Below are 26,038 nucleotides of genomic sequence, written 5' to 3'. Positions count from 1 at the left end.
TATAGAAATGGGCCTAATAATCGTGGCATAACGTTTGGTTTTTGGGAAGAATGACGAAGCGAGGAAAATGTAGATTTTTTTTGTTATTTTACCATTGGTTTAATATGACGATCTAAAACCGTATTAAACATAGTTCATTAATTAAATAACTTCTCTACCTCCATTTGACTATATTAACGGCCGATTGGCGCAGTGGGCAGCGAGCGTCTCTGCTTAATAAGTCCAAGCTTTTAGATTCCCACAACTGATAAATGTTTGTTTGATAAAAATTAATGTTTTTCAGTGTCTGAGTCTTTAACTTTATATTATTTATGAAGATTCATAAAACAATTTTATCAGTCATCTTAGCACCTAATTTTTTTTTTATAATTAAATAAATAAATATACTACGACAATACACACATCGCCATCTAGCCCCAAAGTCAACGAAGCTTGTGTTATGGGTGCTAAGATAGCAGATAAATATTTTAATGAATATAATACACATAAATACTTATAATATACAGATAAACAAATAAACACCCAGACACTGAAAAACATACATGTTTATCACACAAACACTTTCCAGTTGTGGGAATCGAACCCACGGCCTTGGACTCAGAAAGCAGGGTCGCTGCCCACTGCGTCAACCGGCTGTCACACTAACTCCAGCTTCGCTTAATTTATGGCTAGTTAGATGGTGATGTGTTCATTGTCTAACTAGGTATATTTATTTCTTTAATTTACTGCACGATTTAATACAACGCGCTATAAATTTTGACACGTCGTTACATAAAATGAAATACATTACCGCCAGTTTAACATCGTAATACAGATAGCACGTTTACTTTGACACTTTTATTCAACGTATCACCGATTAAAATGTCGAAACTGTTAGGGGATAATAACGATCTGCGTTATAGTCTGTACGATTGCCAAAGTGGCTTCAGCAGTAGTGGGTTGACGATGAATATTATATTGCTCATTTGACCAGGACGTGCCGTTTTCGGATTTTAAATCTCGGGTTTTAAGCATCTTGTCCGCGCACTTATTTTTCCTATATTTACGCATGCAGCTGATACATGGATCATTGAAGCAGCTGTTAGACAACGTACTGACGCTTCCGAGATGTGGTGCTGGAGGCGAATGCTGCGAATCCCGTGGAAGAGACAGCTCAAAATTACTAGAAGGCTATTAACCACCCGTCTTCAGAGGATTCTCGAGTACTTTAGTCACTTTGCTAGAAAACATGGAGACATTGGATAGAACTACTTCTATCCAATGTCTCCGCGTTAATTTGCGGAAATCCATGATATGTTTTGAAAATTTGGCTTAATTTGCTATACTCCGCGAAAAGCAGGAGAATCTGCATGGTGCAATTTATAATTTCTTTGAAGAAGCATAGGGATTGATCCTTATGCTTGTTAAACTCAACAATTATTCATTGTAAAGTCAACAGCTCCTAAGGATGCTAGATGGTAGATTGCCGAAGATCTGTTTGGTGTGGAGTATAAGGAATGAAGAAATTATAAATTACACCATACAGATTTCCCTGCTTTTCGCGGAGTATAGCAAATTAAGCTTAATTTTCATAATAGACATAAAGACAATCTTGAAAAGATAATGGTCTTTGGCCAAGTGGAAGGAAAGAGACTTCGAGGACTTAGTCGGATTCGTTGCTCGGATCAAATTAACACTGCTCTTGACACCAAATGCAGATTGCTTAAATGTTGCTAAAAGCCCAGTCAAATGGCACGAGATCGTCCGAAAGGTTGTAAGTGGAAGGTGTCACGACCCTCAGCAATGTGGAACGCGACGTAGAGAGAGAGAGAGAGATATTCCTAGTTCTTTATATTGAATTTCATCAAAATTGATTTAGCCAGTTTAGCATGAAGAGGTAAAATTGTAGAAAAGCGCTTGAGGCCTATCCAACTAGCGACCTGCGCCGAGTTTACACGGTTATCACTTATCAATTAGAAGAAAGAGCGAGCCACTGCCACATTCATATTTCTGCGACTTGATAAAAAGTTCTTAACTAGGAAATCATAAAAATGGAGTAAAATACAACATCGTTGGTACGCGTGCTAGTTTTAAAAAATCTCTATACCATTATTTGTCTACTTAGCGCACGTTTATTTCGACATTATCATTCAAAGTATCATTAATTAAGATGTCGAAACAGTTAGGGGGTAATAAAGACCCGTGTAACAATTTGTACGATTGCCAAATGACTTCGGCGTGTAGCGGGTGGACGACGACGGTTGGATCGCTTTCTGGAAACTCTCAACGTTGCTTGTAGTTTCCGTTTCCGTTTTGTTTTGCTGTGACGTTACTACTCACAGCGTAGGCACTGTTAAAAGTGAAAAGAGCGTTTCATACTTAGCTGTCTGTCTGTTTGTCGTTTTGGACAGGCAGTAGTTTAAGTAGTACCAAAGCTTTTTGTGAGAAATCCTAATTTCCAAAAATTCCCGGGGAAATCCTACCGCCATGATAACCACCATGATTATTTCTGCCGCTAAGCGCCATTTCTGGGTGTAATTATAGGCACATTAGGCACCTTCGCCTCAGGTTGATGGAAACCGTCCAGCACTGTTTATGCCGCTCAGCAGCAATGTTGTGTTCCGGTCTGAATGGCGGTTGCTGGTGTAGTTACAGGTACATGAGGCTTAACACCTACGCCTCAAATTGCTGTTCACTGGGCGGCATGCAGCGGCGTGCATTGAGGGTATGCACAGAGTATGCAGATGATATAAAATGAAGAAAATCTCCAAGAAGAAATTGAAATTGGATTGTGAATGATGATTGCTCTGTCAGAAGGGCTGAGTCATTAAAAAAAAAACACTGTTTTTCTGAAGAATGATTATATTATGTTTAAAAATATTAAGAAAGGATAGCTTTTATTTTACACCCACTGTGTGTCGCCACGCATAGAGTCGCTCTTACCGGCCGCTTCAAAGTTTTCCCATTAAAAATCTTTACAGAGTCAGTCATTAAAACATTTCATATTGTTTCTTTCTATTTTAGTTAACTGAATATTGTGCATTTGAAGCGTCACCGAGCAAAACTTTGTATCGGGGATTAAAAATTCGATTTGACGGGTGTTTCATCGCTTTGTGCGGACGCCAAACGCCGTCGTGTTGGAAGTTTTATGGCTATTGAATTCTTAATCCGGCGCCGAATTTTATATGAGAGACGTCGATAAAATACAAACACTTGATGCAGGAAATCGACTTGCGAATTTAACAAGCGTTAATTTTATTAGATGTTTCACATCTGTTTTGTAGGGCCTTGTCGACTGCGGTATCAAGGTCTTTACAGCGGCACAATCTGTTTGGGTTTTTGGGGTAAGGAGATTGGTATATCAACCACATCATAATCATCACATGAAACCATTACCGGCCCACTACAGAGCACGGGTCTCCTTCCACAACGAGGAGGGGTTAAGTCCGTAGCCCACCACGCTGGCCCAGTGCGAATTGGTGGACTCCACCTTTAAGAACATTACGTAAAACTCTCAGGCATGCATGTTTCGTCACGATGTTTTCCTTCACCGGTTAAAGCAAGTGATATTTTAATTACTAGAAACGCACATAACTTAGAAAAGTTAGATGTGCGCGCTGGGATTCGAGCATGGCCCCCCTAAAGCGAAGTCGAGCTGCTACCGAATTCGCTATCACCGCTTCATATTCATCAAACACATACCTACCCCTAATCGGGTTCTGAGCGTCACCGGAACTCGAAATCGCTTGGGGGCACAATGCACATAGTAGTAGGTAGGTTGGTCGAGGCCTGACCAGACCAGAATCCGGGAAAATCGGTCCGTACGGTGTCGCAACGACAAACGGCATCACAATCGTATGCCATCAAGCCACCGCTCTCGACTCCATTGTGTCTGAACGCGTAAACAACAATTAAATATAGGTAATAAATACTTTTATTATTCAAATTTATATTTTATTTGTTCGTTCTGATTTACATAAATATATCTAAATTGAAGAGAAAATGTGACTGCAATAATTTGAAAGAAGTTAGTTAGAAGCAAAAATAAACTTGCAGTGCAGTATACCTACTACACTACACAAAAACACAAAACTACACTAGACTACACAAAATAAGCAATTCATTGACAGGAAATTGTATACAATTTTACAATAAATATCCGGTTGATATCTTGGGAATGTCCCTAAAAGTTCAAAGTTTGTATTAATCGAAAGCTCATTGAAAAGTCCTATTATAGTATAAAGGATTACGTAAACAGTAAAAAGCTTGGGTGTGATCTATTGCTCTATCCAGGTTGCTTCTTAAATATTTTCAAATGACAATGTGAGATGGTGGTAACAAAAAGAAGGCTAAGTGTGTTCTGGGCTTTTTTTTAGACCATTGCGCGTTTGGAACCCTCGTAGCTTTAGTTTTAGGTTTATAGAAAATGTAGTTATCGCCATCACTACTCACTACTATGCACACATTTTGTATGTAATCAACGCATCAAAAGTGACATCTATGTGCCTATTTGAATAGAGATATATTTGTAATAATAGCAATAAGTTAACTGTTTAACATCTCGGTCGGCCATTTTTTTCCTGATTTTCTCTTTTTCGCATCTGTGGTAGTCAATCTGTTGGTAAGTTCATGTTGCTGAGGATCACCAGACAAAACACATCTCTAAGTAACTCTTTTATAAAATAAAATAAGATATCTACCTCCGTTAAAATATAAAATTAAAAATTCCAGTCACTGTAAAAAAAAACAACACGTTGAAATTAATATTATGGTTACACAAACGTCCAAAATGGCGACTTCGTTAGCTCCAATAAAAAGGCGGGAAAAAAATGAACACGGGACCCAATTAGCAAGCTTATATAAAAGCGAGAATTTAGATCCTCTCGGCATGTGGAATTATGTTTTTTTTTTTTTTTTTTCATAAATTGTTTTAAGGTACGTATTTTTAACTGATAGTCATCGTGTAACGTGTTGAAGCCAAGGGTGATACGGCTTAAGGTTTACACAACCATAGAGTTTCTGACTTATCCAAATTTCATTAAAACTTTTACTGCAATATCACCTGTTGGTAAGTTATGGTTTATTCTAAGATGGTAGAAGGCTAACCAGTTATTTATTTATTTATAAGGTTCGCCAACAGATTATACACTCAAACTAGCCAAAGGAATGTTATAGTTTAAATCCAACTACTGGCAAACCGGCCTGCGTAGGTATCTCAAAATTTAACGTATATAATATTAAACTTTTACCTATAAACGGTTTATAAGTGACAACCGCAACCTAAATCACTTTAATCCAAATACGCAAATTAAATAAATAAAACATTAATGACAGATTTGAAGTTAAAATAAAAGGAAAAGAAAACGAAATATTTAATATTTGATAATAGTGTGTTCCTATATACAATCAAAAAATTTTTAATCAAAGAAAATTGTTCAAGTCGATGATTTTGTTAAATCGTATCGTTATTTTTATTAAATAGATAAAGCGCACATCCCTAGCAGTGGCGTGCACTATTTTTCTTACCAGGGTTTGCATATAGCAAAAATCCTCCTCCTGCAACAGTTATAATATATAAATTTTAGGGTAAGCACTGCTTTTGTGCACGCCACTGATCCCTAGGGAGTGAAAAAAGGGCATTAGAAAACGGGGCCGCGCCGCCCAAAATAACGGTGGATGTAAAATTTTGAGTGTGGCTGGTGAAAACGGAGACTGACAGAAAATGGACGAGGCCTTTACCCACAAATCTTAAGTCGTAATTCCATTTAAAAATAAAAAAACAATATTTCTAATTATATGTTCTTTTTATTTTTCTGTACTTGTCAACCAAGGAAAAATAAAATGCTTTTTTATTTCATTTATTAATTTAATAATAATAAAGTTATTGTATAAGTTAAGCGATGTTTAAATTCGCATGAAAAAGAAAACATCATGACACCACAACAGTATTAAAGGCAATCACTCTCTCATACACATTACACAATGTTCTAGTGTAAATAGCAGTAAAGTAAAATGTTAAAGCTGGAATTTAAATTATAAAATACGTCTCGCAAAAGTTATATGCATTGCCGCATAAAATACTTTCAGACTTTTGCGACTCCACTCCACAGTAGTCGAGAAGAATAATGTTATTCGCGCAAGCAAAATAAAACCGTGCACCTATAAGATAAAGTGGGAATTCGTTCGCACGGGTAGTGAAACAAAAATGTTATCGAATAGCAATATCAATAAACAATATTGTGACTTAAACGGGTTGTGTTAAAGTGCAAATTTGAATGTACGCTCGGGTGATTGCATCTGTTATACTGTGAGGATTAGGGGAATGTGTGTTTAATACTCTGTATGATAGAGTTGAAATTGGATTCAGTTTGTAGTATTAGACTGGTATAAGGTGCCAGTCGGGCGCGAGATTCAAATAAGCTCTTAAAAATTGTTAAGGGGAAGTCTTTATTATTTATTGATGACAGGTTTGCGCTTTAATAACATTAAGGGGAAGTGTTCTTACGAACTTCTATCTTACTTTTAAGTGAATGTAATCGCGTTTTTTGCTTGAAAGTGGGGCTTGAATTTATGAACTAGTTTTGCCAGTGGCGTTGCCTGTTCGCATCCCTACCATCTTTGTCAAATCGTAACCGGCCCTCTACGGGTCTCCGAACGAGAGGATTGAGGCCTTAATCCACCCCGCTGGCCAAGTGTTGATTAGTGGACTTCACACGCCTTTGAAAACATTACACACGCCTTTGTGAACTCTCAGGCATGCAGGTTACTTCACGATGTTTTTACTTGAAAAAATTGAAGGTGCATGCCGGAGTTCGTATTTTCGTCCTCTCGAAAATAGGTAGACCTCCTACCCACTAGGCTCACCGTTTCAAGCTTCTACTTTAATTATATATTAATATGAAAATATAATTTAAATTACAATATCAATTAGCATACATTATATATTTATTATGATATTTTAATAAATTATCACGCGATTTCGCATCCGCAGTATGCATAATATTTAGAAGTTATTGATAATTTATTAATAGTATTTATTTGTATTACGTGTATTAATTTGACGGCCGATTGGCGCAGTGGGCAGCGACCCTGCTTTCTGAGTCCAAGGCCGTGGGTTCGATTCCCACAACTGGAAAATATTTGTGTGATGAACATGAACGTTTTTCAGCGTCTGTGTGTTTATATTTATATTATAAGTATCTATGTATATTAAACATTAAAATATTGATCAGTCAGTACCCATAACACAAGCTACGCTTACTTTGGGGCTTACTCTTAGTTGGCGATGCGTATATAGTCGTAGTATATTTATTTTATTTATTTATTTATTTATTATTAATTAATTAATTAATTATTAAAATCACTTAGTAATTGATGATTACGTTACTGGTACATTCGGCGTTAAGTATCTAAATTCAAGAAGGCAGCGTGTCGGGTTAAACTCACATCTTCCTATGAAATGATTTTATAATCTCCATGCTACTCCAATGTGTAACTACAATTAGTTACAATGAGTAGTGTCTTTTTAAAAGGGAATATGTATTTAGATTTTTTTTAAACTAAGCATATGGTCTTGTTCTTTCGCTTGTTAAATACATGATTGCATAACTCTAATTAATATAAATGGTAATGATATCATTACCATTTTAATTATTTATAGATTATAATTTAAAAATTATAATTTAAATGTATATAAAAATTTTCGGAACCAAGTTAACAGAAAGCCAATCGTCTTCGCTGATGGACGGATGTAAGGTTTCCAAACTCCGTGGTATTTTACCGCATATGTCCTGCTCCCAACGTCCATCTTTCCTCATAATTCTCTGCCTTATGAAGCGACCTTTGAAACTGCGACTCTGGCAATCGCGGCCGGAGCGCTTTTTCCAATTAAGCTACCATCGATGCCGAAATTAGTATATGCCTTTTTAGATCAGTCTCCTAGCGACTGTTGCGTCATCTAGTAGGAAACGTTGCAGTTTCGATCTATGTTTTCAATGAACCATATTACTAATTGATAATTCCTCCAAGAAATAAACGTGTTTTTATTCCCCTTTGAAAAGACATGATTATCAAAATATCTGTAACAGTCAGCTTTACCGTGGCCGTCTCTCTAACTGATTATCGATAACTGAGTTATTAAGCTGTCTAGGCTCAAACAGGTTGTCCGGAATCAAAGTCAAACCTTACCGCCCGCGTTGGGTTTAATCGCTACAAACAATCCACTATCAGCCGACAATCGTAATAAGACGGCCAATGAATATTCATCAACACGGCTTACAAGGCCCGGTACAAGTCAAAAGGTGAAGCGGGCTTTACGTCAACTATGCAAAGAGCCTGCCCAACAAACGCTTTGCAATCTCATACTCATGATATGTCAACAAATTTTTGGTTGCAGGGATAATAGTACTGCAGCGCGTTAGGAAACATGTAATTAAAAAAAACCCAGAAACAGTAAATGGATATATACACACACACACACACAAATACATACACTCTCAGCTCAGGTTACCACAATAAAGGTGAATGATTATTAACCTTCGTGAGATCCTGTAGAAAAGCTATATATATACAACAGCGATTGTTTATTCCAAACTAACAAACTATGCATAAAATGACTGTAATAAAACGTCCGATGAATATTCATCATCACGGCTTACAAGAATTAGAACAAGTCATAATCTGAAGCGGGCGGGAACATGTTGACTAGCCAAGTTAACAGAAAGCCAATCGTCTTCGCTGATGGACGGATGTAAGGTTTCCAAACTCCGTGGTATTTTACCGCATATGTCCTGCTCCCAACGTCCATCTTTCCTCTTAATTCTCTGCCTTATGAAGCGACCTTTGCCATTAGTTGCTGTTGTTTTATTAACTGAAAGGCGTCCACCACTGGGTTAATAGACTACGTATCACTCCGCGTGTGTCTAGACAAGTTTCCAGTATAACTGTGCAATGACATTTATAGTGACTCGGCTTCATTGTATACTCATAGAGAGTAACAGTGTGCAAGTAAAGGCGTACTGGTTTATCGCCGCAGACAATGGGTTGACTCCGCAACAATTATTTGCGTTGTCGGGTATTGCCCAAATATGACGGTTCCCAGAGGCTCACTTAGTGTAGTAGTATGCCTTAGTAACTCTCAGCTATACCGGTTATGTAGAGATACTTCAGGGCGAAACGGGGCATGAAATTTTCTTAGGCGGTCCTGTTGTTTTCGGACAAGTAAGTATGAAGTTTGATACTGAGTTTTATCACAAAAATCGTATCTTACGTATGCTTTTGGAAGGCTGCCGCTAGACGGGCCCTCTACGAACTATACCTCTCGTTCTGGAAGGAGACCCGTGCCGTGTAATGAGTTGATAATTGTATCATTTTAAGCGCTCAAAGTCTCTGAATTGAACGCAACAAACAAGACAGCCAAGAAAATGGAAAATGTTATTCGTGCCCCGATCTAATTTAGTTACAGTCCTAATTTGGTTTTGGACGGATTTTGAATATGAATAAAGTAGGTATACGGGAAGTTTCTTATCCCTGTTATTTTAGTGTGCTACGTAAATAATTACTTTGCGATAAAGATTTGACGTTGCTTTCCTAATGTTAATAATATGGTGTGATATCACGGGTCACTTTTCGTGCCTTGGCAATATATTAAGATATGGTTTTTTATTATGGTTAGTAGGCTATTTGTGTCTTCCGGGGACATACAAGCTGAGAGAGCTTGGTTGCTGTTGTAATTCACAAGTCGAGTCCCAAGAGGCTCAACACCTCAACTTAATGGACACAAGAATGCACTTTGTATGAAGGAAAACGTTATAACTATCATATATATTTTTTTAACGCTAGGCCAGCGCTTGACGTCAATCATGCCTGTAAGAAAACAATGATGAGGTCGAGGTCTAGGTTACTAGGTTTTTACATGCCTGGAGTTAATAACCTTTTAAAATGTTATATTATATTAAGTAGTTCTATCTCTTTCCCACTCTTCCTTGTTGATAAGGATGGCTGATTACGAATTTTATAATTTGATGTTAAGGTTAACACGGTTAAAAAAGGTGTTACAGAATTGCTAGAAAAAGAAATGCGTTTCTTTTCGCCGTGCTTATTAGGTTTAACTAAACTAAGCGGGTATCGGGTTTATCAAGGGCTGTAGACAGTTAATAAACCCTTTTAATCAGAGAAAGCGGCTAATTATCCCTTACCGTGATATATTCGATGAACTTGTTTGCGTTTAACAGTTAGATATGACAGAAATAATGCATAGGTTGGTATAGAGTAAATTCACTGTAGAGGCATCATTAGAACTTGCAGGTCCCCGCGGCGATCTCCGCGATGGCTACCGAAGATGACGACTTTAGACTTCGGAACTCTTAAATCTATCGTAACTAATAATTGCGAAACTTTTTAAAATATGAAAGTGTGTGTTGAAATAGTTTTATTGAGAGAGAGAGAGAGAGAGAGAGAGAGAGAGAGAGAGAGAGAGAGAGAGAGAGAGAGAGAGAGAGAGAGAGAGAGAGAGAGAGACAGACCATAGACTAAACGTAAACTTATATAGAATTATTATGACAGGTAATCAATATAACTGCCAATCTATGTTAATAAATCTCATCATATCTTCATTAATAAGAAGATAAATTTACATGAAATTATAAATTTCTAGCTGACAGCTAGTTATGCTATGATACAACTATCGTTTTCACACGGAATTGTAATCATTATGTTAGGACAGTTTTATAATACCACAATTGTTATAATATTTACTAGATGGTTAAATTTTTACAATAAAAAAATAATTTGTGACATATTTATAATTTCGAGGCTCGGTAACAAAATGAAACCATAGATGATACTTGGCCCACTTCCACCTTTCTTTCATTTTACCTCCCCTTCTCTATCATTAAAACAAAACTTAGCTTACTTTGCATTGGATTTGAACTTAATGTGAAGCTGAGAGTTAACATGTCTTTAGAAAGTAGAAACAATGTAGGCCTGCACGTATCAGTAAGACGTTAATAGGCTGATGATAATGAGTCTTACGGAAGAAGTGTTAAATTCGTCACGTCACAAAATGTACCTCGCGCATAGTTACGAATACGTTTTTAAAGTCGTATTGAATCGGGACCCTTGCCCGGGGAACTTTTTTGACCTCCCCTATTTTAATTTTAAAGTTACGTGTCAAGAGGGTCAGCAGGTCAGGGAAATTAAGCATTGCACTAAGGAAAAAATCTTGGGAATCTAGATTTTATAAACGACGAATTTTTGTGCTATTTTTTTATGCTATGTACCTTAGAATTTCGCTAAATTAAACGTTCTGAATACTAATATATATTTTTTTTAATTTATGAAGAGTTATTTGTTAGTGTGATTTGTTTTAAATACAGAACGTTTACAATGCTTAAAGCAGTACTATTTTAATATTGTTCAGGTTTTTTTTAAGCATTTTTGTTTTTACCTACTATAATATAAACACATTTATTTTTTGTTACTTAAAATAATTGTAAAACAATTTATGATGATTCTTCTAAGCTTAGACACGCTCGCTTTAAAAAAAAATATACGCCCAAGACGCTATTGTGGAAATATAATATAGAGAGCCTACAACATTTCGTACGACACACCCGTGCCCAATCTCGACGCGGCACCCGATACGATACGCCTGTCACACCGAGCTGTGACCATTTCACTTGTAAATTACGTGTCTCTGCGCCTCTAGTGCTCTGCACACTTCATTCTGATTTATAGGCAAGTGGCGTTTAATTGATTGGTTGATTCATGACTAAAGCGACTGATTAAAAATCATTTTCAATCCATATCATATTTATATAGATCTGGTATACACTGGCATATATCATTAATATAAAAACATAGCGCTAGAGCAGTTTGTTTACAGCTATTGTTTTTTACCAGTCTGTAATGAAAGTATTTTATTATATAGTAATAAATCACGGAACTATTAGATGTCCCATCTGTTTGTAAGTGGAAAACAACCGCCTATAAACACCTCTCAGGTCATGCAAGGAACACAAGTTGCAAAGTAATTACATCAAGTAATATCATATAATAATGAGAGTCATTGTTGGATATTAGAGGATGTAATCTACAGCTTAGATACACCACGTTTCTAATTGGCAGGCTGAGAAACAAATCATTTTTTAAAATGTTTACGATGTACATTGGTTATTCGTCTGACATTCAATGTCGAGTTAAAATTCCATATTGACACAATATCGACATCCAACATATCACATGTCCATTAGGAACACAGCCGTGTCCAATCTCGACCCGCCGCCCGATACGGTACGCCTGTCACACCGAGCTGTGACCATTTCTCTTGTCAATTATTATGGTGTCTCTGAGCCTCGAGTGCACTGCGCAATAAATTCTGATTTATAGGCGAGTGACACACGTGACGTTTAATTGATGGATTGATTTGTGGAGCATTGTGTCCGTCACATCATACACCTTAATTCTAGTAAATAAAAATAAAAATAATTATAAGTATAAGTATAAAACAAAGTCTCTCTTGCTGGTTGTTCGCTGGGATAGTGGATATTCAGTTCTCAGCAATGGATCGAGTGATTAAAGAGGAAGGGTGGTAATTATCTAGTAAACTTGCATATTATAATAGAGATTAGCAAAGAGATTCAAATATTTGTAATCTCGTAATAAACATATTTTAATGTGCTCGCATTGTAAACGCTGAGCGACCTAGATTAAATTTATTTACTATGGAATTGTAATAAAAAATATTCGAAACTGCCCCACTTTAATATAGCTATCTAAGAACCCGTGCGAAGCTGGGGCATACATTTTTGTGTAGTCATGCATTTTTGATCTATTGAAATATACCATCATCATGTTAATCCATTTTAGCACGGGTGTCCATCTTGCGGTGCTGATTGGTGGATTTACACGTCTTTGCCCATATTAAGCAGAACTCTCAGCCATGCAGTTTTTCTCACGATGTATAATTTTATCGCTAAAGCAAGCAATAGCTGTTTGATTGTTCATAATCCTTGATATACCACATATAAATTTGAGGTATATTGAAAAATACCAAAACAGCTTAATTCACGGCCACGGTTAATCAGGAACGGTTTTGATGGCCGACTGGCGCAGTGGACAGCGACCCTGCTTGCAGAAAATGTTTGTGTAATGAACATTAATGTTTATCAGTGTCCGGGTGTTTATCTGTATATTATAAGTATTTATGTGTATAATATTAATAAAAATATTCAACAGCTATCATAGTACCCATAACACAAGCTACGCTTACTTTGGGGCTAGATGGCGATGTGTGTATTGTCGCAGTATATTTATTTATTTATTAACAGTTGCATTACAAGAGCAAAAGTCACATCGGCGTGAAAAACAAATTAATGTTATAATACAATATTTATTTTTATTCATCAATTAGCTAAAAGTTTAGGTACGTGTATCATAAACAGCACATAAAGCTACATACAGACTGGTCCCACATTCGCAACGTATGCACGGCATTACGATAATTGGACACTTATTTATCGAATGCAACGCAATCACGTCCCCGAGCTACAGATCGTCGTATCTGTAGCGTTATTATTGGCACGGTAAGGTGTGGGGGATGTTCGTTAGTTATCCTATGTAACACGTCATAAGCAAATATTCCTGTGAACACCAGAGTCGAGTTGCATACACGGGACCAGAGCGCACAACGATTCTCCAACGTTGCTTCACTAACGTCGCGTAGCCTGTCTCTCGGTTTAAGTTTTCGTTGTCTATTGTTTATCGCTATGTTTGATGTGACATACCATTAGTTGTAATTAATATTAACACGATATAATATAACGCCAAGATTTTGTGTCCATTTGTGACACATCAGTGTCCAAATCCAATCTCGACGAAGCACACGATACGAAACGCCTGTCACACCGAGCTGTGATTTCAGTTGTCACGTCTCTCTGTGCTTAGAGTGCTCTGCGCACTGCATTCTGATATAGGCAAATGACGAAATCACGTTTTATTGATATATTGATTTACGAGATTTGTCGCCAATGCGACTGTCAAAACCTCCTTTAATCCTAATTACATTTATTGCTTCGTACTTGCGTGACATTTACAGGGCATAAGTTTAAATCCAATATTGATACAAAATGCAACTTCAACGATTTGTATGAAGGTTTGAGAAGCATCGATGTCACACCGAGCCAAGAACATTTCACTTGTCAGTAACGTAACTCTGCGATTGAGTCCTCTGCGCATTCGGATGTAAAAGCAAATGCCGAGACTGTTTTATTGATATTTTGATTTACAGAGATTCGTCGCCGATACGACTGTCAAAACAGCTTTTAATACTAATAACATTCCAAAGGATGGCATTTACTGTTTCTTGGTTTAGATTTAATTATGACTTATTGGGCAGGCTTTGGGTGACATTTACAGGACATAAGTTAAAATCCACTTTAGGCTCAAAATCTTACATAGCCGCTAAGCAGCATAGTTTAAATGCTGTTGAGCTTGGTTTACGGTGTGATTACAGGCACGTAAAGCTTAGCACCTACGCCTGAGGTTGATGAGCATATGGCGGCACGTTGCAGGACGTTTTCCTGGCATGCCCTGCGAAGTGCTGCTCTGTTTTGCACCTACCATCAGGTGGGCCATCTGCTTGGGTCGTCAAATGTTACTATTAAAAAAAAAAAAAGAGTTTTATATGTATATTTGAGAGGCATGCTTACGGTGTCACACCGAGCCGTGACCATTTCACTTGTCAATTACGTGTCTCTGCGCTTTGAGTGCTCTGCGCACTGCATTCTGATTTATAGGCAAGTGGCACACTGACGTTTAATTGCATTCGGTGGCCGGATATTTTGATTCATTGCGCGACTGTCGTGCGCAAAGTGAAGTATTTATGCGTTGTCCATGCGTCTTCGTGTCTTTCGCAACTTTTACAAAATACCAAAATGTAAATTTATTGCTGTGCAAACTTAGATTGAATTGAGGTATGGCCTAGATGCGACATTGTAAATCAATAAAATTGCTAGATTTGCTTTTAACGGTGCCACGGAGAGCATACTCTATAAATTACAAACATAATCTATTGTACAACTTCCTCAAAAGTTTAGTTGGATTACGGAGGTCTAGGGTTCGGATCAAAAGTTCTTACACATTGGGTTTTCAGTCTAAAAGTTCTTGGTAACAGTCCGCAAGTTAAGAAATTGGTGTTTTCACAACCCCGTGAACCACTTTTCTAAGAGTAAGTTAACCATTCAATTAATGGCTATTATGCTATCCTAATACGAATATTATAATACGAAGCAGTTCTGTTTGTTTATTACCTACATTAGTTTCGTGTTTTTTATCCTACTGATTTAATGTTATTTACGGTTATTTACTTATTTCGTTTACGTGTTCTTAGCTCGATGTGTACATATAAAGAATCTACAATTGCATTACTATGTCGCCTATGAAGATATCTCTTTTAAAATCCGGGGGCACGTTCGTAATATATAAATCGTGTTCCAATAATAATCTCTCATAAAAAGTACGACTGTCAAATTTTCGCCCGTCAAATAAATCATCATTAAACACGCGTTCGCGTAGCGCACGCTCTTTATGAATTTTAAAATATTCATAGCGGCCGTGTCGCTTGTGTGCGCACGCTCTATATATGAGTCACGGTAAGCGAGAGTGATGGGGACATAAATAGACATTATTTTATTTTTTTAGCGCATCGTGTGTTTTGTTTGTGATTCGCTCGCTTCCAATTTTATATATATACGTGATAGATTTGTCGATTCAACTGATTTTTAGGAAGAGTTAATGAATTTGTTTTTTTTACACCCCCCATGCGAATGGAATGGTTATTTGTCACGACATCTATTTTATCACTTTGTCTATCGGTCTGTGTGACTGTATGTATGGATCTTCGTAGCTGTCGATCAAACAACCGGTTTGAATGCGATTTTGTACATAACATACGTATCAATTTTGGACAAATTCTTTCAAAATCAGAGTTTTTTTAAGGGCCCCCAACGTCCATCCGAGCTTTGTCCCGCCTATTGCCAATTTCGCGACTCATTCAGCTATTTCGGTAAATTTATTATTTTACGGATTTGATCACGTAGAGATACTCCGAGTACAGCTCACTCCATCGCCCGTCGAGTCACTCCGAGCCTTCTTATGCCGTCATTAGTATAGATAATATTTATATCTTGTATTGTTATTGATGTAAATTAACCAATTGTTGTTTTGTTGTTGCAGAGTAATGGGAACAATTATATGTCGGGCGAGCCGCGGCGCAAGCGTGAGCCACCGGCGCGCCCCAACCACATCCTGCTCTACACCATCATAAACCCGGCGTATCCCATCACTGTGGTAAGCCATACCCCCTAACACATTAGTAACATATTATTACAAAGAACCTTGACCTTATTCCTTCGAACTTTAAGCTCACAATCGCGCTTCACAAGAAATAAAAGTACACTTTATTTCACACCAAGGAACGAAGACATAAAACGACACAATCAGCTACTACCTTTACTTGTACAATTGGCGGCCTAATCGCTAAAATGAAATCTCTTCCTGGCAACCGAACTGCAGATGATATAATGAGTGGGCGCTGGGTGTACAGAAACAATAATATGTTACATATATATATCTACACTTATACAACGTGTAACCTAATTACGAAATACTGTTAAAGGACGCAAAAGTATATTTCATATGGACTCACGCTGTAAAGGTCAAAATCAGGAGTAGCATATTTATATTTTCCATACAAACTAATTAAAAACATTCTGAATGTTTACTTATGACAACCCTATTGAAGATAACAGACAGAAAGAAACTACGTGCGCTACCTACACTACGCTACGCGTAGACAGGAGACAAATTAATTGAGTCAGAACTACGGCAGTGCTTTACTAAAAACTTTAGCGTTTGGTTTCACAGATAAGTCTCAGAGACTGTAAATAATGTACCTCTTAAGTTATTATGAAAATTAAGCTCAATTTGCTATACTCCATGAACAGCAGGAGAATCTGTATGGTGTAATTTATAATTTCTTCAATCATCAAGGATCAGTTTGGTGTGGAGTATACGCTCTACACCAAACTGATCCTCGGCAAAGTACCCTCTACGCACGTTACGCTCCGAAACCGTAGCATCCTCAGGAGATGCTGACTTTACAATGAATCATTGTTACTTAACAAGTTCACTTAAGAAGATTTCTCAAAAGATTAGACTGCCAAAAATGCAAATTTTAGCGAACCTCACAACAGGCGAAAACCACGCCATCTTGGCTCGAAAAATGCGCCATGCAATAGAAAATGCTTATCCGATGTGAACCGAAATGTGAATGAAATATTTTCTATGAAAGATTCCAGACAGCTTATTCAGTTCTAAAACTGTAATAATGACATACTCACGGTGATTTTCTTTTTGTTATCACCATCTCACATTGTCGTTTGAAGCTGACAACTGCAACCTGGTGAGAGCAATAATTTCCACCCAAACTTTTTTATCGTTGACGTAGTCCTTAACACTTATGTATCAGATTAATATTATTACAAACGTTGAATTTAGCGGTGCGAGATCGCCTTTCCTTAGGCCCCCAACGTCCGTCGGTTCTTTGAGCTATGTGCCCCGCCCATTGCCAATGGTCTTCGCAACTCTTTGAGCTATGTCGGTAACTCTGGTTCTCTTACGGATCTCCTCATTCCTTGTTTTATTATGAAAGCTAGGTATGCTTGGAGTATCTACTCAAAGCATAGCTCTCTCCGTCGCGTCGCCGCTTAAGTAATGAAGTAAACAGTTTCATTTCCTGGCGGTGTGTCAAATAAATCTAATACTTTATTCCTTTACCCCGCTCGTTACTCGAGGCGGCTCGGCTCAGTCTGTTAAGAAAAGGAAAAAAAGTAACAATCAAAGACCTGTTGCTTGAATGAACGTCAGGTTCCGCGGTCGATCTGCTTCATTACACGTTCTGATCCGTTACACATGTTTCTTTTACACGCGTTATAACTTCAAAATAGAATTCAAGAATTCTTAATTCATGTAGGCCTATCACGGGCACTTGTGAAGCGTTCATACATATACACAAAATTTTTGTGAGGTGATGGTGATAATAACGTTTGCAAACATAAACTTAGGTTCCAAACGCGCCCTGGTCTAAGAAGAGGGCAAACTTAGCCGGGTATTTTTGTTGTTATCACCATCTCAGTCAATTAATATTTAAGCTAGAACAATTCATACACAAGCCTTTTTATTGTTTAAGTAATCTTTGATATTATAATAAGATTATTCTATATGCTCACGTTTTATATAACCTTTGGAATTATTGAGAGAGATCACAAGGATGATATCCTCCATTTCATTTTCTTTAGCCCCTAATCTTAGTTCCTAGCTTTGCGGCCCATAGCATTGGTTACAAGATGAAAAGTCTCGAGAAAAGGGCTGATTTCTTTTCTCTCTCTCTATCTCTCTCTCTCTACGTCGTGTTCCTCATTGCTGAGGGTCGTGACCCCTTCCACTTACAACCTTCTGGACGATTTTGTGCCATTTGACTCGGCTCACTTTGGTGTCGGGAGCAGTGCGGATTCGATCCGACCAACGAATCGGGCTACGTCCTCGAGGTCTCTTTGCCAGTGATCACTATCTTTTCAAGATTGTCTCCATCTCTTCTGGCAATGGGACCGAAGTACTCGAGAATCCTCTTAAGACAGGTGGTTGATAGACTTCTAATTTTAAGCTGTCTCAAAATCGATGCGTGTTGGTTCTGTGTGCCGTCCACGGGATTCAATACGTTGTCTATCAGCTGCTTTAATGGTCCTTGTCTCATGAAGTTACTCAACAATTTTGAATAGTCGCGATTATTGTAGACTGTAGACAGTGGCGTGCATAGAGGCTATGAACAGGGTATGCAGATGATATAAAATGAAGAAAATCTTCAGTAAGTGTTATAAAAAACTTAAGGATAGGCATTGTAAGAGTTATAAAAAGCCTACCCTTAAGTATTTATAACCCGTACTCAAGATTTTGTTCATTTTATATCATCTGCATACCCTGTGCATACCCTCTATGCACGCCAATGACTGTAGATAGGGAAAGATTATATAGATTTGTGGATCAGGAAATCCATCAAAAGGCCACCAGTGGTCGTATTTTGGTTGAGACGATAATGTTTTATGATTATCACGGCAAGACCAGACCAGAGTAAATTCAGAAATTGCTAAAGTTAAAACATCCTTATCTACTCTTCGTCCGTGCATGTAGGCTGAACACGAAAGATTTCTTGCATCATTGTAACCGTATCAAGAACAGTTCCAGCGACATCTGAAGTATTATTATCGGATTAAATTTCTGCAGTCGCCCCGAGTCGGCGTCACTTCTCAAACTTCGAGGGTGCTATCATGAGTGTTATAGTTTCAAATTTGATTCGACTTGGATAGTTTCCGGACGTAGAGAGTAACAGTTGCAAAAAGTTATCTGGTTCACTTTATGTTGTTCTTTGATTGTGAAAGTTTCACACTTTTATCTATTAAAACTGCGAAAGCAACTTGTCTTTAGTAAAGTTCCTCAAAACTGAGTGTTCTTTGATTGTTTCTCTACAGAAACAATGTAAGAATACACGTATATGTAACGTAATAGAGGAACATTTTAAGAAGAAAATTTAATCTGATAAATACATTTTATGATTTTTAACGTTTCTGATTTATCAAGCCGAGTCATAAAAAAGTGTTTATAGCTCTGAAAAGTCACTCAGCGAGCAACGGAGAGAGCGAGTTTTTTTTTTAATACCCTACGACAATACACACATATCGCCATCTAGCCGCAAAGTAGTTTAGCTTGTAGTAGTTAAGCCGCAGCTTGTGTTATGGGTACTAAGATGACTGATCAATAATTTTATGAATAAGTATATATATAATACTAGCGGACCCCAGCGCCATCTGTCGGGCTGATTTGTGAATCTAAACCATCCAGGGTGCCACTCAAACGCATACCAAAAAATTCATTCAAATCGGTCCAGCCGTTTAGGAGGAGTTCAGTGACATACACACGCCCACAAGAAATATATATATAAGACTAGCGGACCCCATCGCCATCTGTCGGGCTGATTTGTGAATCTAAACCATCCAGGGTGCCACCCAAACGCATACCGAAAAATTCATTCAAATCGGTCCGGCCGTTTAGGAGGAGTTCAGTGACATACACACGCACACAAGAAATAAATATATAAAGATGTACATAAATACTTATAAAATTCAGATAAACACCCAGACACTTAAAATCATTAAGGTTGATCACAGAAACATTATCCAGTTGTGGTAATCGAACCCACGTTCTTGGACTGGGAAAGCAGGGTCGCTGCTAATCGGCCGCCAAACCGGCTGGAGTATGTATAGCCGTAGTTTGTGATGAGATATGTCACAAAGCAGTCTTAAGACGGTGGCCGGTTAACCTGTTAGGGTTTGACAGTTGTATTAAACACATCCCCCTAATTTCTATCGACAAAATACGGCAACGCTGAATCACTTGTAGGCATGTCTCTGTCGGTGGATGGTAGAAGTAAGATAGGTAGTAAGATAGGTAGTAAGATTCAGAAATTATAAATTCCGAAATTGCCCTCACCAAACCTCGTCGAACCCGGAACCTCGTCTACCGGAAGGTCGTCAAAAATCTTTGTCAGGAAGGTCGTCAAAACCACAAGAATAAATAAATAAAATAAAATAAAAAGCCTTTTATTTCTTGCATTCCATAGTACAATTTCATTTACAGTGTGCATATAGAATATATTAGAAATAAATAAATTAAAATTAATGTGATTATGATTAGCAAATGATTACAATGTAATAATAATATATTCAAATCCATTTTATTTTTGTAGTTTCATTTAAAATGTATAAGTAAATTCATTAGTTGTCGATTTAAGTTAGTGTTATAATTTGCATAACATCTTCACAGTAATCAATTTAATGTTTTTTTGCAAGAACCCTCTCCATGAAAGGTAAAGGCCTCCTCCAGAGAAGACCAGTACTCTCTATTCTCTGCCGCTCGTAACCAATGAGGACCTGCTACTTTTATGATATCGTCTACCCAGCGTGCATTTGGTCTTCCTCTCTTTCTCTGTCCTAGTGGGCCTGTCCATTGTGTTGTCTTTCTTTACTTACCACAAGAATAATGGAAGGAGAAAGAAAGGATGGTCATTAACCCAACTTGTTGATTGAAATCCCCCTTTACCTATTTTTGAGCGCAAAGGCTTCTTCTACTCTTATGGGAAAGTTTCCATGTTTCTGTAGAATTTAAATTAAATTCGTCCAAGTCGGTTTCGCAACTTGTGAAATGTACTTTGAAGTCATAACAATAAAGGAGAAATAAAAGCAAAATGTGTCACTAGCAGTAAAATCATGTTTTAACATTTAGCGTCTTATGAAATTGTTCAGATATAATTGCGAAGTTTGAAAGAAATTTGATTGTGTCCCGAGCTTTCTGGGATTCTTGATTACCTTGATAAGATGTGTGACGTGTGGTGACGGCAGATCAGAATACAGTTGTCACCACCCCTATTCCCGCGTATTTCGTACGAGGTGACTAAGGGAATATAACGGAGAACGGGCAGCATCCTCTATACTACTACTACCATCCACTGCGATTACCAACCCAGCCCAGCGTGGTGATTATGGGCAAACGCTCGCGTGGAAGAGGCCTTTAGCCCAGCTGTGGGCTGTATGATAAATAAATAAAAAGTGACAGTTATGATAACATTTTTTTTTTAATTTTTGTAAAGCATATTTTGCAATAAAAAGTTATAAAATAAAAGTTTAGGTAAGTAGGTAGGAAGGTATAGGTGGCACCTTTGATGCGTATATTACATGAGAATTACACGGTAGTGAGATCATGGCGATAACCATATTCGTTAACTTAAAACTAAAGCTACGAGGGAAGAAGCCCACATTATACTTAGCCGGGTGATATTTTTTTGTTATCACCATCTCACATGATTGCTTACGTAATAAGATGAGAAAATTATTTAGGTGTTTTTACATGGCCTTGTGGCGCTTGTGCCAAGTTGCTCCCTAAAGTGCACGCTACACATTTGCGTGCTGTTTCCAGCCAATCAGAAGTAGCGCGTCCTCTAGCATGTCCTGTGAATGGTCGACTGGTGAAGATCATTTTAGAAGCTATTCCGGAGCCTGTCATTTTATGTGCCAGGACCATTGCCAGCTTAGCTTCGGAAGGAGTATTAATGAAAGATGGAAGGTAAAGAAAGTCCAGAATTTTCGATACTGGTGTTTATGGAAGTTGATAATTCAGCTCTTTCTTTAATATCCCGAGCCGCGTTTACGTTTTCGAGTATGAATGGTATCTCGACTTTCGGGGAGGCAGAGTTCGAATTCCTGCACGCACCTCTATCTATTCTATGTTATGTGCGTTTTAAGTAATTAAAATATCACGGTGAAGGAAAACATCGTGAAAAAACCTGCATGCCTGAGAGTTCTACATAATGTTCTCAAAGGTGTGTGGAGTTGGCCAGCGTGGTGGACTCCGGCCTTAACCCCTTCTCAAGAGAAGAAAAATAAATAGAAACGTTGTTCTGCACAACAGCTATCTTGACTTTTGAAGAATCACTTCGAAAACAATAGTGATAAATACAAAACAGGGAATAATACAGCCAGTGCACAGTCCAAGCCAACTTTGATGTCACGAACTTCCCGCCGCCCCTTATTGCCGGAGCTCTTTAACTGTCGTGGATGTAATCCGTACGACGGACAAGTTCGATCTGATTTTGATTTTCATCGCCCTCCATGTTTTCAAAAGTTTTTCGGTTCAGTATTTTATACCGCTCGTTGTTATTTTGTATATTTTCGTCTCCACCACTGCACCAATCTTTATGAAATTTGAAACGTATATAGCCATCCTGAAGTTAGACCTGGGTAATGTTCCTAGGGATTTTTAAAATATAGCCTGAAGACGGACATGGGTTTTTTTTTCATCCCGGGAAGATTAACGTTTTCTGGCAAATGCTCCATTTTCATCGCATTAATAACATCGGCATATAGTATCGAGTTGGATCGCTTTTAACTTTTCGGAGTTATGTGCGTTTTAAATATAGACAATTAAAATATAACTTGCTTTAACGGCAAAGGTTAATATCTTGAGGATATCTGCAATTTGCATCTGTGAGTCTGCAAATCCGCACTGGGCCAGCGTAGTAAACTATGGCCAAAACCCTTCTCATACCGAGAGGAAACCCGTGCCCTGTATTTGGCCGGTAATAGGTTGTTATTGATAAGTTTAAACTGCTTACTTCGGTACGTATTGTATGTTTGTTTAAAAACCATATTGCACACAAAAATTTTAAAATACAATACAAAGTAAACACATGTAACACAGAAGAAATTTAGAATAGAAAAGCGTGCAAAGTAAATGGGGGGATTGCGTGTACGCATGTAAAGCCGAGCCGGCCTATCGCAGGTATCGCGGGCATAACACTTGTCTGCACTGCACCCGTTCGACGCCCCATCGAGCGACCTAGACGAATAACTATATAATATATATAACATTCATCTAACTTACCTTGAGTTGACTCTCGAATGTATGTCGCGCGTGTCACGTGCCACTTGTTGCTGCAGTGAGTTAAGTTTTCTTATTGAAACCGCATCCGAATGTAACTTTAATACAAGTTGATGTTCTATGTATTGCGCAAGTCCTTTCCACTGTGTTTTTGGGTATAATCTTCCATTCTCATTTCTCCGGCTTAGAAACGATATACGTATATGCAAAACCTCTTGCGGCATGAAAGAGTGAGAAAACAACGAACACTTATGCATTTGTAACATAAGTATAGATTCTTATTTAAGCCAGTTAATAAATGTCACGCGATTTGTCGTCAGTGTGTCCTCACGCTTCATCTGACCTATCCTGGCGACTGGCAATGTATGTAGTGCGTGTCAGGTGCCACTTGTTGCTGCAGTGAGTTAAGCCGCCCGTTGAAACTGCGTCCAAATGTAACTTTAATACGAGTTGATGTTCGATGTATTGCGTGATTCCGCTGTATATTGTGATTTGTACTCGTATTGTATGATCAACTTGACAAATTTTCGAGCATGATATGTTTTGTGACACATAGTTTTTTTTTTATTGACGCTAAAAGTTGGCCTGTGATGTTGCAATCTAAGTTGATGACGAGTTAAGATTTTATAAGGGGTATTGGCAGTTATATTAAACCCATACCAGCATTGTTTCTACGCGACATCGTACTGGAACGCTAAGCCACGGCCAACGCCTTCCAGCAGACAAAAAAATATTTTTGTACAGAAGGTATCTTGTAAGACATAGCCATCCACTACAGCAAAAGGTCCTCTTCTCAGAATGAGAAGAGTTCAGGCAGCATTCCGCAACGCTGGCCAAGTGCGGATTGGTAGACTTCACAACGAAAAATTTTCAGGTATGCAGGTTTCCTCACGATGTTAAAGCAATATTGATGCGCGATTTCGATTCCTTAATATTCCCACTAAATATACTATTAATTAGACTGTATTGTCACTTTGCAGGCTAACTTGTAGAGGAAAAAAAAAGTGACTAGGGGGAGTGGGTGGTAGTAAGTTTAGCTCCCATCTGCAATTTCTCTATTTCGTGTTAATGCCTTTATAAAATAAAGTTAGTTCGACGGTTCTAGGTAAAAAAAGGTAATAGATTAAGTAGGATTCAATAAGATCGCGCGCGCCGGCTCACGCTTGGCTGATTCGACGATTTGTCAACCGGGTACTTAACGTCGGGACAGGGTGAAAAGGAGGCTTGAGAAATGAGGACTGTTTCTGTTGTCTTTGTTTATAAATCTATAAGCATACACACATTATATATACAACGTGTAGCCGCATTACGAAATACTGTTGCAATATGATGGAGAACGGACAGCAGCTTTCTCTGCCACTACTAACATCTACTGCGATCACCAATCCATCTGGCCAGCTTGGATTATGGGCAACCACTATTCATAAGCTTGCCTGTACTAGCAGGGCTAGCACGGGGAGACAAAAATTATATCCCCCGATTATATCCCCTGACATGGGATGACAAGGGATATAATAAACGTGTCCGCATTCTAAAGCACAGGAATATGGAATAGGAGAAGTTTACCCCTGTTTATTATTACACATATATATTACTAGCTGTTGCCCGCGACTTCTTCTGCGTTGGATTTTGTTTTAAAGTATTCAGTATCGCTAAGCCTTAAATGAGGGGTTTGCTGCTGTCCGCTGATAAGTTCTGTCCTCTATCTCCAATTACATTCATCAGATCTACACAAAGTTTGGGCAAAATTAAACACATATTATATCCTCTATAGTACAAACATTTTGAGTTAAGTATATTTCAGAAAGAATCACCCTGGAAGAGTATCAACCCATTACCGCCCCACTGCAGGGCACAGGTGGGAGGAGTCCCACAATGTAAAGGGTTAAGGCCGTACTCCACCAAGTTGGCCCAGTGCGGATTGGTGGATTTACACAAAACCATGTAAAAACATTAAATCAAAAGACGCATATTAATGTTTCCATACAAACCAATTCAAAACAGTCTAAGAGTTTGCTTATGACAACCCTGTTGAAGATAAAAGACCGACACGCGCATAGTATCTACGCTACGCGACACGTACCTAATAAAGTGACAGGAGTGACTTGATTTTTATTTTGCATGTAATGTTAGGGCTTTATCTGATTTCTTTCAGTAAAAATTATGGCAGTGGTTTACTCAAAAACGATTAGGTTTTAGGTTTCGCAGATAAGTCTCAAAGACTGTATGTACACAAAGTACTCGCAAAGCATGTTTAGTAATATTTCGGTTGTCATTTACACGTTGTATATCAAATATCAATAAAATAGAAGGCAAAAGACCTAGAGGCCGGTCCCCAACACGAGATGAAAAAATCAAATTCGGACCGCTTCTATCAAATCGCCAAAATGGCCTCCAACAGAACACCATGGAGACAGTTTACCAACGCGAAGTTGAGATGTCACCAGGACCACGATCTTCAGTGATGAAGGAACGACCAGAGAGAGAGAGAAGTGTTTAACCCTTTTTATTCTTA

General features: G+C 38.0%; 1 protein-coding gene across 5 annotated transcripts in view; it reads left to right on the top strand.

Moving 5' to 3' along the window:
* LOC120634789 (heterogeneous nuclear ribonucleoprotein L) overlaps positions 1 to 26,038 on the top strand; it is a 442,186-nt gene that overhangs the window by 125,671 nt on the left and 290,477 nt on the right. For all 5 annotated transcript variants that reach the window (XM_039905592.1, XM_039905591.1, XM_039905590.1 and 2 more), the window contains exon 2: positions 16,213 to 16,326. In XM_039905592.1, the coding sequence (XP_039761526.1) occupies positions 16,213 to 16,326 (114 nt within the window). The remainder of the gene's footprint in view (positions 1 to 16,212; positions 16,327 to 26,038) is intronic.

This window comes from Pararge aegeria, chromosome 25 (assembly GCF_905163445.1).
Source record: "Pararge aegeria chromosome 25, ilParAegt1.1, whole genome shotgun sequence".
Classification (NCBI taxonomy): Eukaryota; Metazoa; Arthropoda; class Insecta; order Lepidoptera; family Nymphalidae; genus Pararge; species Pararge aegeria.
This window is presented reverse-complemented; position numbering and strand designations above follow the sequence as displayed.